General features: G+C 40.4%; 1 protein-coding gene across 1 annotated transcript in view; it reads right to left on the reverse strand.

Moving 5' to 3' along the window:
• The window catches only part of LOC143378905 (von Hippel-Lindau disease tumor suppressor-like), a 109889-nt gene that overhangs the window by 17314 nt on the left and 78183 nt on the right, over positions 1-14392 (reverse strand). Inside the window, exon 2 of the mRNA XM_076831017.1 lies at positions 9631-9668. Within this exon, the coding sequence (XP_076687132.1) occupies positions 9631-9668 (38 nt within the window). The remainder of the gene's footprint in view (positions 1-9630; positions 9669-14392) is intronic.

The following is a 14392-nucleotide window of genomic DNA, read 5'->3' on the forward strand; positions in this document are numbered from 1 at the left end:
TCGTGCCAAGGCTCATCAAAATCGATGTCTATCACATGGTGTCCCCTTGTAAAACGAAAATTTCTGTGAAAATCTGAAACTGATCGATGAAATTGGTAATAGAAACCATCGGAAAGCTCGTTAAGCTTCTAGGAAGATTCAGTGAGTCTAGCGAGGACCGAAGCTGGCAGCCATTCTGTTTTCAGTCACGTTCGTTAAGGAACTTTCGGTAAATACGGATTCACGGCATGGAAAAGATCGCCTAAGTTCGGCCACTCGTTATTTCCAATTCGAAGGGAGCCACCCTTACTGCTGACGGCCATTTCGCGGAGTTAGTTGCAAATTACTGGGGAAATTACAACGCTGCCGGTGCCTGACTCGGCTGTGCGCAATTTAACGGGCAGGATTGCCGAAATCGCTAGATACTATCTTCGTCTGTCCCGCAGTGAACGTTTACTGCGTGGATTCCAACGAACAGAAGCAGAAATTGAAGCTTTTTAAGGGTGTATTATCGTACGCCCATTTTGTGTTATTAAAAACAATAAAATGGTTGGCCAGTTACGTTGGGAACGCTTTTAAAGAATGGAGAAGAAACGTATGGATAATGGATATTCGAACGAACTTTTGCAGAGAGATACAGCTTAAAATTGTAATATCAGTGGTGTATGATTTTATTTAGATGCAGATGATTAGTAGCTTAAAAGATACAGTGGCTCGCATTAATATTCGGACACTTTTTAAAATCGCATAACTTTTTTAGAATTCGTCCAAACAACTTGAGTTTTTTTGAGAAGCTAGAAGGATTAGTTTGCTCCGGAAATCAGCCATTTCCCACCTTATTCTGTGATATTTAAGCGTTTATAGCTCAGAGCAACGTTAACCGATTTTTAAGAAATTTTAGGCACGTATATAACTTACTTAAATTTACTTAAATTTTTTTCAAAACGACGAAACGCGTCAGTTAGCAAACTAATCCTTCTAGCTTCTAAAAAAAACTCAAGTTGTTTGGACAAATTCTGAAAAACTTATGCGATTTTAAAAAGTGTCCGAATATTAATGCGAGTCACTGTATTTAATGCTGGAGACACGAAAGGGTTCTGTCTATTACAGCGCAAGTCTCTACAGTAGCGGCTATGTTACACGATTAATATATTATCCCTCGAGTAGAACGAAGGGGGATGAAAAGCTTTCTTCGTCACCCAAGAATGAAATAAGCTCCCAAATCATGACCAACCTTTTTTTAAATACCCTTTACCCATATTCCTCTATACTACACTTTGATCTCGATGGGATAAAAAATTCTCATTTCCTGAAAAGAAATAATGCTAATAAGGAACAACAGGCTGGGTCAATTTTGACCCAACATCCTTCACACGATTAATCCACTAATTCTTAGGCACCGAAGAAATGGATCGAGGGTTTCTAGACGGGAACGGCGCGCACGGAGCAGCCTTAATTTCACCACGGACACATGCAAAACGTCCGCGGAGGGAAAGCGACGCGCAATCTTGCCTGCTCGCCAAGTATTTACTTAGGCCGAGACGCGGGAGAACGCGAAATTGCGGCGACGAGCGGGCCTCCACGACAGATGCACAGGTACTTTATTACGTTTCCACGGAGGACCAGCTTCCTCGCCTCGGATAGGCGAAGAAACGCGACGAGTATTGGCCTCCGCTGCTGAGACACCGGAGCAAGATGTAAAAGGCACGGGCATCGCCTTTGAAGTGAACGTGGATCTCGTTGTTTCAGATTTTATGAATACGCGTGGGCGTTTATGAATTCATTTCGACACTCTCTTTCTCCCATTTCCATTTCGTTCTCAGCTTGCCGGAGATAGGCGCGTCGAAAGGTTTGCCAATTTTGCTCGCGTTTATTTGTGTTTCAGTTTTCTGATATATGTTTAGGATAATATGTAGGTACTTCTGTTCTTGCATTTCAGGGTTTTGTTAAGTTTCTCAATTACCAGTTATCAGGTGTATCGAAATGTTTGTTCAAATTAGTCTTCAAGTAGTTTGGCTTCGAGTCTGAAATGTACCTGCTTCTCAAATTTTCTAGCATTTCTCTTCTGTGGTTTCTAGAATAATATTTAATGTTCTAGGATAAGTATATAAGCCTCTTATAATTATTACTGATAGTGATGAATAAATAAACTGAAATATGTTTCTCTGTAAACAAGGTGTTAAAATTTATTTCGCTCTTTACAACAATTATTTACATTATTTACATTCTTACCTGTAAACAAGGAAACGACAATTACAGTTTACAACTATCACTTCTCTATTTACCCTAATCGAGTTGTAATATTATTTTTATATGCCTTGCACATGTGCTCTATTACGTAATCCCCATCTCTCCCCTTCTATCTCGCGGTCGTCCATTAAATGGCGCGCGGAGCATGAGAAGCGCGGCAAGATTCAGTTTAACGAAAGTACACTTTCGTTACGTGTAATTTTTGGGAAAAAATCCTGTAAGAGATACAGCATTAGAGTTGCTAAGAAACTGAAGTGGAATTCAGGCGGTGCGAGTAAGAAGTAAGATTCTTAAGTAGTACGAGTCAACGATTAACACCTCATATGGTCATTCCTTCCTTCGAAAACTTTTCTAACCACAATTACGACTCCACCCTACATCGTTTAAACATACGAGCTATAGAAAACAGGAAAACTTGTGCTGAATATAAAAATATTAATGATTACTAAGTAGTAACCGAACATACAATAATCCTTTCTTACCACAGTTGATTAATTTCAATGCATGCTCAAGTTCTCGCATTACTGAATTTCGAACCAATCTTTGGTAAAATATATCCCGTCACTAGACTGCCTAATTTTCAACACTACCAGCGATCTCCTACATTTCTTTTTCGTCTTCAATTAACACGAAGAACCACCAGCCTGTCTACGCGTCAGAATTTTCTAAAAAAACATCTCCATATCTCTCGCAATATTATGCATATTCGTATCTATAAAATGGAGCCACAGCTCCCTAACAAAGTCAAACACCAGCGCTATCAATCTTCCATCGATACCCACTTCAATCGATCCCATAAATACGAACATCGTCCAGGATTCGACTAAGCACTCCAATCCAAGTAATCCACCAAGATAATATTATCACAATCCGCACGTAACTCTACAGCATGAGTGCAAATATTTCAGAAACGTCCTCTCGCAACGAACACGGCCATAAAAGTCCATTCCATAACATTTCGCAGTAACGCGAAATCCAACGCAGCACGTCGAGTGGAAATAGTATAGGTTCTTCGGCGTCGCTGAATATTTCCCATGGAAAAATCGAGGGAGATGGGAGAAATAGGGGTAGAGAGGGGGGAGTCGTTGCTCTGCGCAAGCTAACGTATTAAATTTTGTAATTAATATTTTTCATTTCGACATCAGCTGCCTTTATACGCGTCTCTCGCGTCTCGTTCCAGTCGTATCGCCACGCTCGAGTTTAAATTTCAAACGAGCGCCGAGGCCGAGTGCCCAGTTAGTCCATCGTGGAATTTCCTGCCCTTCTATTTTTTTGTTTGCCGCGTGTGTATTTTTTTCTTTTTTTTTTTTTGCTTGTTCCCCCGTCACTCGTCCTCGTTCGACGAAACGTTCCGTCGTTCCCCGAAACTGAACGCATTTTGTGACTAAACGAGGAATGGTCGCATGTTCCGCGGTAACGCAGGGAGATTTTTTGGCGCAGGTATTCCTTTTCATGATTCGGTAATTATTTACTTTGGCGATTCCTCACCGATTTTGATGAAATTTGGATATGTTGTCGGGGACACGATTCTGAACAACTTTTTCCTATACATGTTACCGTCGCTCGGTCTTAGTTTCCGAGATATTTGCAAAAAAATATTTTTTTTTTAATTTCTTGCTTCGGTGTTATAATTTCGGTTACTGCTGGGTTAGGTTTAGTATAAATAAATATAAGCGCACTTCACGTTCAACGTTATTTTCAATTGTTATTGAGAACCCGAGAACGGGCGAGAGGAAACGAAAGAATTGACACTTTGATACTGGGACTTTCCACGCGAAATCGGACACTTTTTGGAGTAACATTTCGGATGTGGCTGAAATTTGAATATGTCGTAGTCTTTAGGGATATATAAACATACCTCGAAGGATTTTTGACAATTTTGAGAAATGTCGATTCTACAGCTGTTTGAAGGTAAGCGCTAACTTTTTTTCAATAAATTATAACTATGGAAGTAGTAAACGGATGGAGATGAGGTTTACGGCGATTTGTAGAAAAGACATTGAAGTTTTGAGAAAAAATTATTTCAGTTTCAGAAACAATTTTTTTTAACCATTTTTGTGCAATTATTTTAAATAAATGCAGTTTTTCACAACGGGCGCGATTTTAAAAATCTGAAAAAAACAGAATATAGTTCTATCCTTCCCCTTCATGGTCTAATTGTAAAAAATATGGGCATTTTAAAATTGGCCTTGTAGAAATTGCCGAAAGTTGACGCTGCGTCGCCCAGCACCGCGGTACTCGCAGGGGCCAAGCGGAAATTTGTTGTATTTCTTTACTCCCACCCCCTGGAACGATGCCATTCGATATAAAAAATAGTCTCTGAAAAAGTTTACTGAAACTTTTGCAATAGGAACCACAGGACAACAGGAAAGGGTGCCAACCAGGCCTTAAAGTTTGAAATTCATCAATGGTTCGGATTTAAAGAATTTCTCAAAAATGGTAAGCCCTATCGAAATTTTGTTCAAATAATATTAAAAGAGCATTCAATTTTCTACAATTACTGTATATATAACTTTCTCGTGCTTCCAACCATTTTTTAGATAATAACGTTTGAATATAGAGAAATCCGCGCCGCGCGCACAATACGTCACACCGTGAGGTGGGCGAAGTGCGCCCTCTACATTCAAACGCTATTATCTAAAAAACGGTTAGAAGCACGAGAAAATTATATATACAATGATTGTAGAAAATTGAATGCTCTTTTAATATTATTTGAACAAAATTTCGATAGGGCCTACCATTTTTGAGAAAATTCTTTAAATTCAAACCATTGATGAATTCTAAACTTTGAGGCCTGGTTGGCACTCTTACCTGTTGTCCGATTGCAATAATCATTTCCAGGGACTATTTTTTATGAGATAGAACGATATTAGAGGGTGAGAGCAAAGGAATCGCAGGTGGAAAACAAGAGCCACCCTATTACACGCAGAGCAGCCTCGCATTACCCCGCCTCGAAGTAAACTCTCATCCTGATCTCAATCGAAATCAACCTCCAGCCGAACGTCGTTCATTTTTCTCAGGCCAGGCCCCTGAATTGACTCGACCCTTTTCGCAGAGCGGCCGTTTAACAACGTCTAGGGCGCCGACCAAGCACTTGGTGCGCCATTCAGACGGTGGAAATGATTAACACCGGGTAGTAACTGTTTCTATTTGTTCGTTGGCAGCGGGGGCCAATGATCTATGCCGGCGATTACAGGCTCGATTCCAGGCACGTAGCCGTCTCTACCGCGCTTTGTGGCCGGCCGTAGGTTGGCAAACAAACGAAAACGCCCGTTGTATATCGATCGCGTTCGCGCCCGATCGCGGGAACAATGGGGATAATTGAGCGTACGAATTAGGACAGAGAGGATCGCAGGCCGCGCTGCGAGCCGATGCTGGGTACCAGCGGGACCACGGCAATTAGGTCTACGACAAAGCGACTAGAAGACTGGTATTTACAGAACGCGACTATTCCCATTTCACGCGGAAGGCGGAGGGGGCGTGGAGGGGTGTAGGACACTGTAGCGATTAAACTTCGGGGGAGGGGGGCGTAAATTTGAGGGTACGCGCAAGTGTGCAGATGGTCTGGGTTAGGTCTGGGTTAGATCTTCGGGTGGTAGTGGAATTTAAAGATCTTGGGGTCTTGTGTTTTTTTGTGATTTGATCGGAATAGGGGCGTGAGGCGTGCTTTGGGGTAACTGGCAAGGGAGCATCCCGAACCCGGAAATTCAAAAAATTATGAAACTTTGTGAATATGTAGGGAATTTCCTTCTGATTATAACGCAAGTTTTGTTTGCTGCCCAAATTCGCTCTGAGGGGGTGTAATGAAAACACCACCACCTGAAAATCCGGTTACTTTCCGACTTTGTGTTATAATTTGTGAACAGCAAAATAATTTTTCTTTCTACCAAATGATAGAAATAATTTAAAGAAGTAACTTTTGTCTGGAATTTTTGTTTCCTATCTCTTACAGTTCACGAGTTATAACACAAAATCGGAAAATAAGCGAATTTTCAGGGGTTAATTTCACCCCCTTCGAGTGAATTTAAGTAGTAAACAAAAATTGCGATGTAATCGGGAGGAAATCTTCTACATATTCACAAAGTTTCAGAATTTTTTGAATTTTCGGCTTCGGGATCTTCCCTTGTGGGTAGTACATGATGAGTTTGGAGCTTTGCATGGAGATTTGGGGTTTAGGTGAATTCGGAGTGATGGATTGGGGTGTGAGGCATCAATTATGTTACTGTAGCTTGATATTTTCAGTATGTAGGTGTTTAATAATTGAGGAGCTTGCAGCAAGAGTTTTTGAATTACGACGTGTAATATACGTAAAAAAAATCCAGATCGGTTGAGGCAAATCCGATAACAAATGAGCGATTTATTGCAAATTTTGAACCTGCGACCATTACTGTTTGGTGTCATACGAATCTCTCAAATGTGTGTTGACTGGGCATGAGGATATGTCCACAGAAAATGACGAGCAGGCTTAAGAATAATGTTATTTTTTATGTCCACAACAAATGTCAACATATGTTTGCATACTTGATTAATAAATCAACAATAAATCAATAGATTGTGTTCTTTTGTGTGCATATTTATAAAAAAGCAACTGTTTTTTTTGTACACTTTGGTGTAAGCCAAGGGCATCTATAGAATTCAAAAATCGCCAAAAATAAAAATAATAACTTATCAACTCAACAACTACTACTTATTGTGTGAAAATATGTATTGTGTAATTAGTGTTCCCTTTTTAATGTTAAGTCCAGGCAACAATTTTATAAACAGTTTTTTCTACTTTACTCTAAGTTGGTAAAGATAGAGCTGCACCCATCTCGCTGCAAGGTCCTCAATTGAGGCCTGAAGATGGCTTGTGTTTGATACTGAACTTTGGATATTTGGGAATGGAGCTTTGAAGTCTCATCTGGTAGTTGAGTCCCGTTCCTTTAATATAAATAGGTGAAAGGTATTTGAACACTCTGGGTCTAGGGAATTCAATCCCGGGATCGTAATCCCGGGATCCCGGCTGTTTTTTGGATTCTAAAACTCCCGGGATTTAATATATCAAGTTATAACTTATCCCGAGAATTTCGAGATTTTTAAAAAACGTAAATTACTTAATGAACAACTGAAAAATATAAAAATGGAATCCAGAAAACAACCGGGATCCTGGGATTTAATTCCCTATGTGGCTCACATTCGGTTAATAATAATTACTAGATGAAGCTTTCCAAAATATTTCCACTTAAAGCATATTCATCTCCTGAACCCAGTATCACCCTACTCCTCACTTTCCCCCAAAAAATCCCACTTCCCTCCAATACCCTTCGATTTCAATCCTCGCAAAATCAAACCCCACCTAACTCTAATTCACTACAACCCCCACCCCCGTTATTAAATATCCATTAAGTGAAACAATAAAGAATCCACCTGGATTTCGAAAAACCCCATTCCCCACAGTAACCACCTTCCTAACCTTTCCCCCATTATATTTAATACGCAGTGAGTCAGTTCGAACTACCGAGCACAGTGTGGCCCCGTTTACACCATAGATCGCGTGCTCCCAAGTAAAGACTATCATAATCCACCGTACGGGTCAACAAACTGCGAACGCGTTAACGAATACACGCGCGCCGGAACATGCTCCCGGGCAATTTGTGCGCGGTTACGCAAACACCGGGACTGCGACATTAAAATAATACGGACGAACGGAGTAAGCGCGTTAATTGGAATAATCACGGCGCGTAATCGTACGTCAACACTCGTTAACTGGAATTGTGGACCAGTAACCGGAGGCTGGCGCGCGAGGGGGCGCTCTGTTTCTCTGGTAAGACCGCGGCTGTGCCCCCGTTTCGCCTCGCGCAAGAGGAGTTAAGGTGTTTAGGCAACTGTCGAAACTGGGTAACAGGGAGCTTGTATATTCAGAGTAAGTAGCGACTTGAATATTGAGTGTACCATGCATAATTCTTCGTCTATTTGAGAATTTGCGTGGCTGCAGGGTGAACAGATACTTTTCCAGATGAGAGGATGCTGAAACGCAATTGTTTCTTGAGCTTGGCCAGTAAATACTAGCATAAACACTTCGACAAAATTCGGGTCTAAAGGAGCATTCGTTTGCGCATGGTAAATAATTCGCTGGACGCTTCGGAATGCTCGTTTCATTTTATAAACAAATGCGGAATGTATGAAGAACGACCGGCAAAATATTTTGAGTTCGCTTTTGTAATAAATCTGTGATCCTCCAACGCCTTTCCCTTCTTCTTCTTCTTCTAGAAAAATGAAACTTGCAACCACAATTACAATTTCTTCGTCGGACATCGTTTTTGTCAAGTAGGTACAGATGAATATATAATTCGTCGTCCGTGCTCCTTTTAAATTACACGAACACTCGCTCCCATTCTCCGCGAACACTGTTCGGTTGTCGTTTACACTAAATGAGCACGAATTTTTCGAAAGGGTGCAAACGAGCATTCGTGAGTTTTTGTCTAAACGCACCTTTATAGTAGCGTTGGAATTGTCGTTTCTATGCAGGGGAAAGTGGGGTAAAACGGAACACCAATGTTTCTGCTAGATAAGAGCTGCGAATGAGTTGGTATCGCGTGACATGGAACCAAAGGGTCCTCGTAGCATTTTGTGATAGACCATAGACCCCTGCACACGTTATTTTTCCATTAAGAGAGTTGGACAAAATTCCGGTATCGACGTTTCAATATTGCGTTGGACTTTCGACCACTTTTCGCTACTTGGATTTGGAAAATTAATAACGGCAAGTACATCGTTGGATTCTATAGTCCTTGCGCTACATTTTGACGTATATAAAAAGTTCTTTACCTCGCGCTGAAGTGGAAATATTAAATGTTTACTAAATGACTGCACGTAAAGGGTGGGCCCATGAGGCTGCACCAGTGCTGAAAAGGAAGATGACACATTTGTACGTGATTTTTGTTCATAAAATAATAAACAAACCGTATTAATCTATCCTTCTTTTACGATATTATATTTATATTTGATTATTTTCCGTAATTTTCATGTTATCTAATAAAATATTTTCTCTTATATGTATAATATATATTTTTGTTATATTTTATTTGCAATAGTTATACCTACAACATATATTTATAGATTTTAACATAAATGAATACATTTTAAATGATAAAAATAAAGATTTTGTACGTTTACACGGTCTTCGAGTGGGTGTTCCGTCTTACCCCACCATTTCAGCGAGGCGAAGATTTCATTCCTCCGGTAAATTTCATTTTCCGTTGTTCCCAAAGATTTTTCTTAACAATGACTTTGATTTTCTTATAGTCTAAGGTCCACCGAAGGCTCCTGTTCAAGTCTCGTGTCTTTTTCTCCTCCCGATTTTAAGTTATCACCCTCCAAAGTTAAGCGTTCCGTTTTACCCCACCTTCCCCTATTTCATACCTTATCTGGTGAAAGGCACTGCCTCCTTCGTGGTGTATCTAGAGGAATTGAGTACATAGCGTTTTAGGTGAACTCTGAAGCTCCAGTATCTGCTATAAGCGTTAAGATGAGCTTGCAGAGATCATTTAGTCAGCGATGGAAACAATTTAAGGCCCACAAGTCTTAGACAACTGTATCTATGTAATCTTCATCTCCGATCTATTGCTTTTCAGCACCACAATTTTTGTCCCAATAATTCCTTCTCCCTTTAGCGTCACAAAACCGTTGCAAGTAAAACGCAGTCACTCGAAACAATAATGATTAACATTTAAAAGCACCAAAGATCTCCACAGAGTCCACACTCTGAAAACCACAGAATCCTAACATCCTACCACAGAATTTAGATCTCCCTGCCCCCGAATTCCAACACCCTGCGTCCATCACAACTCAAGCAAAATTCACCTGAAATCCCATCAAGCCTCATCGAACGCCGTTGAACCACCAAATCCCCGCAGAAAACGATCCCATTAATCCCCTTAATTCCTCAACTCCCAGATACCAGGCGGATAAAGCGAAGAAGCCCATTAATTCTCCTCCGCGGAAGTCCAAGCACCGAGCAAAACTAACCAGGCACGGTATCCTTTCCCTTATCGGACCTATTCTTCTAATTTCCACCCGACGAGGTTTTCCACGTGGCGCGCGAGAGCGTAGACGCCAGCAAGCGGGCGCTAAACCGTAAAGGCGGGTTCACGCGGATCAGTTCCGTGGCGGTTCAGCGCCGTTTGTGTCTGTTGACACTCTGAACCAGCGTTTACCAATTAAATTTTGCCACGGAACTCTTAAATCATTAAAACTTAGCGGAACCCGCAAACTCAACAGTGTCTTTTCTATTGGGGGGGATACAGTGCGCTGACGACGCCAGTTAAAATTTTGCTTTCGAAGTCAAACGACAAAGGGTGCAGATGCCTCATTGGATTATTTACACATTTTTCTATTATTTAAATTTTATTATAAAACAACTTTTCGCGGAACCCGCAAACTCAACAGTTTCTTTTCTATTGGGGGGGAGATACAGTGCGCTGACGACGCCAGTTAAAATTGTGCTTTCGAAGTCAAACGACAAAGGGTGCAGATGCCTCATTGGATAATTTACACATTTTTCTATTATTTAAATTTTATTATAAAACAACTTTTCGCGGAACCCTGAACTTCGTATCGCGGAACACCAGTTGGGAAACGCTGCTCTGAATCAATTGAAACAAAGAGACCATTGGCACAAAAGGCACTGAACCGTCACGGTACTGATGCACGTGGACCCGCCTTAATCCTATCGCGGAATGTGGCCGCGGAAGGGATGGAAGCTCGCTCGGTGGCCGCTCAAAGGGGCGCCTCGGTCAAAGGGGAGCCTCGAAGCCAACTTCGACCGCCGCGAAACAAGAAAAGTGCCTGCCTCGCGGCGCGGAGGGACAATTGAGAGCTTTGATCGTCGATTGGAGCCCGTTGCGGGGCTGGTAGCTCGCTGCGTGCGTGCAAACATTCGCAGCGGCGCCAGCCCGAAAAACCGACTAATGGCGTGCAAATTTGCTGAACTGGGACGCACACGTCAAAGCTAGTGCTCGTGCGGTCACGTGTCCCGGGATGATCTGGATGCTGCGTGCAGTTTGTTTGGACGACCTGCGAGAAAAGAGGCCGACGATTTCCAGGTGGAAGGGAGGAAATGCTTTGGGTATAGGGGTCGAAGAGTGGCGAAGTTTGGCCACTTTCTACTGTCGGCTGGTTTGAAGAAGCTTCAGAAAATTGAGGTGTTATTAGTGGTTGTGATTTCTAAGGATATTATTGGTTAGAAGAAAATTTATAGTTATTATAAGAATAATGATATTAATTTGGAGAATGGTTTTCTTAGATAAATTTATTAAATTATGTTTATATATTTTAGTGTAAAGGCATATAAAGTTTTGAATTTTAGAGTATTAAGAATATTAATAAATATAATTTTATCAATAATTATAGTTTAATATAAATATATTTTAACAATATTATTTTGGACTTTATTAATTATATAGAAAAAGTTGAATTTTATAGTTAGGGTATGAGCCTAAAAACTTATGCCTTGGATGATGGCGCCTGGGTCTATTTTGTTTTGTGACGTTTATAGTGACGGCTGCACGCGAGGATAACAAACAGCTAATTGTGGTTTTATGTTATTTACGAATAAGATTTTATTCTGTTACTTGTAGGTCAGCTCATAAATTCGAGTCGAATTTTGTAGCGAAATTTAGATTACTATTACAAATATATAATTTTATGAAAATAATATAGATAGTATTAATATTATTGGAGCTGAAAAGGGAAAATTCAATGATAAGGGTGAGACTACAGGGAGAAGAAGAAAGAGCGGACTGATTGGGTATGGTTCTGAAAAAAAAAACAGAGAAGAAAGGAAGCCCAAGATGAAGGAAGAAGAAAAAACGAAAACAGAATTTTGAGTTAACCCTCCTAGAAACACTTGCACATGTATCCCCATTTTGATGCCGAAAGGCAAAAAATAAACCTAATACTACTACTATTACATGATATTATTATCCTTGTGCATCGACTTCATATCGCTCTGCATTTACAGAACGATTAATGGAAGCAATTACTTTCTCAATATTTTACAAAAACAGATTAATACAAATCCATATGGAAGAAAAACTTGCGTAGTTTCAATACCCTTCAATTATTACCTGATTTATTGTAAGAGAATGAACTTTGAATTCGCACTCACCGAAAATGATGAAGCATGCACCTGGTCAGTTTTAAAAAGGAGCCAAGCAAACGTTTGAATACACGATTAGAACACAACTGTACCATCTGTCCCCTCTATCAAAGTACCCGGACCAAGTTAAACAACTCACGGGATAAACATGACTGCCATAACACACCCTATCCAAACCAGCCCCGTGCAATGTTAATTTACTTGCAAAGCTAAGGAGTAGCTCGCCCCGCAAGACACTCTGCGCCGCAATAGTAAAGTTCTCCATGGGAAGTCGTAAAGGATGTTTAGGGGAGGATTTCCATGGGATGTAAGAATATTATTACTATTGCTATTATAGAAGTTTTCTCCCGTGAGCAGGTAAGCAGCTCCGAAGTTCAAAGCTTCCTTCTTACTGCCTTTCTTCTGGCTGGAACATCGGGCGTCTCGAATTGTTCTTACTGCAGGAGCATCGGAACAGAGGGGCATAAGATAGGGGCTGAATAGGGGTGCGTTCGTGTTTCATTCTGTTTCATCCGCTCGCTTTTTTTTTTCCTTTCTGCACGCTGCGGCAAGGAAGAGGATTAAACGGGCAAAGGAATAACGCGAATGCTCAGGGCCGGGAGCCTTTCGAGGTAACATAAAACGCTTGTGTAATCCGATTTACAGTGATAATGCGATTTGTATTCGGTGACAGCGCGGCACGGGCGCCGACGCGCGACGCACAACCATCGACCATCCTTTCGAGGAGTGCGAAAAGCAAACACTCGCTTGGGGGAGTGCGTAGCGTCTTGCGAGTTGCGAGGCAGAAGCGGGGATTTAGTTCGGTGTTTGGGAATACTTGCGTTTGTGTCCTTTAATAGGGCTGAGTTGGGTTTGAGTTTTAGTTTATGGCGGGAACGAAGACTTCCATTGAACAATTTGGAATAATCGAACTCGCCGTGATGACTAAGTTAGGTACCATAACTTACATGTATTAAAGAAGGAAAAGGGCAGAAATTGTATGCACTTTGACATTTGTAGTAGAATTATGAAAGATGCAATGTTATCATAGGATACTTAAGGGGAGGTTCCGGTCTAAAAGTCGATTTTTTTTTATTTCATTTTTCGAATGTTCAACCTTTTAGGAATACGTGTTTAAATGGATTTGTTGAAATTCGTAAAATTCCCGAAGTTATAGGCATTTGAGTAGCGGCAAATGCATGGGTAACACCCGGCCAATTGGCGCTGACGTAAAACTTTAAACGCGTTTTTCTCGAAACAGTGTTCTCAAAATCGGTGGGCCCTGTATTTCCAAAAGTTATTATCCGATTCGACTGAAACTTTTCTTTTTTTGAAGAATATACTTCTGGCTAGAGAGGATACCAGAAAAAAATACAAAAAATTAAAAATTTATAATTTTCAAAGGCGTTGAAAGGACGAAGAATATAGGGGGAAAGTGATTTCAAACTTCAAGTGTCGTTATTTAAAAAAATGTAATTTTTAATTTTTTCTGGTCCCCCCACCTAGCCAGAAGTATATTCTTCAAAATAAAAAAAGTTTCAGTCGAATCGGATAATAACTTTTGGGGATACAGGTCCCACCAATTTTGATCAATTTTTTGACGCCTTGACTTTAACGACTCCCCAGTGCCGTCTGTAATAATTAATTATGAAACAAAAAATATATTTCTATAATATAAGACATCCTTAATACAATGCAAAAAGTTTCATTAAATTATATATAGTAGTTTTCCTTTAATTAATTCTTAAAGATCACCTATTTTTGGGGCTTCAGACCGGAACCTCCCCTTAAAGCAAATGTAACAATGCTAATTTCAATATTATATAACCAACTGTTCCAACAGCATGCCAATGTTCCCGCAGTTTCCGGTATGACTTAGATATGAGTTACGTCTAGGACTCACGAGTCATAAGACAGAAACCAGAACCCCTTCAAAAGTTCTAAAATATGTACATTGGGGTGGAGTGAAATTTTTTTTTATAATTTCGCCAACACTGTATGTTTAATTTTTTGACCCTACACTAAAGCATTATTCATACCAAAAAT

Source organism: Andrena cerasifolii, chromosome 2 (assembly GCF_050908995.1).
Source record: "Andrena cerasifolii isolate SP2316 chromosome 2, iyAndCera1_principal, whole genome shotgun sequence".
NCBI classification, from domain to species: Eukaryota; Metazoa; Arthropoda; class Insecta; order Hymenoptera; family Andrenidae; genus Andrena; species Andrena cerasifolii.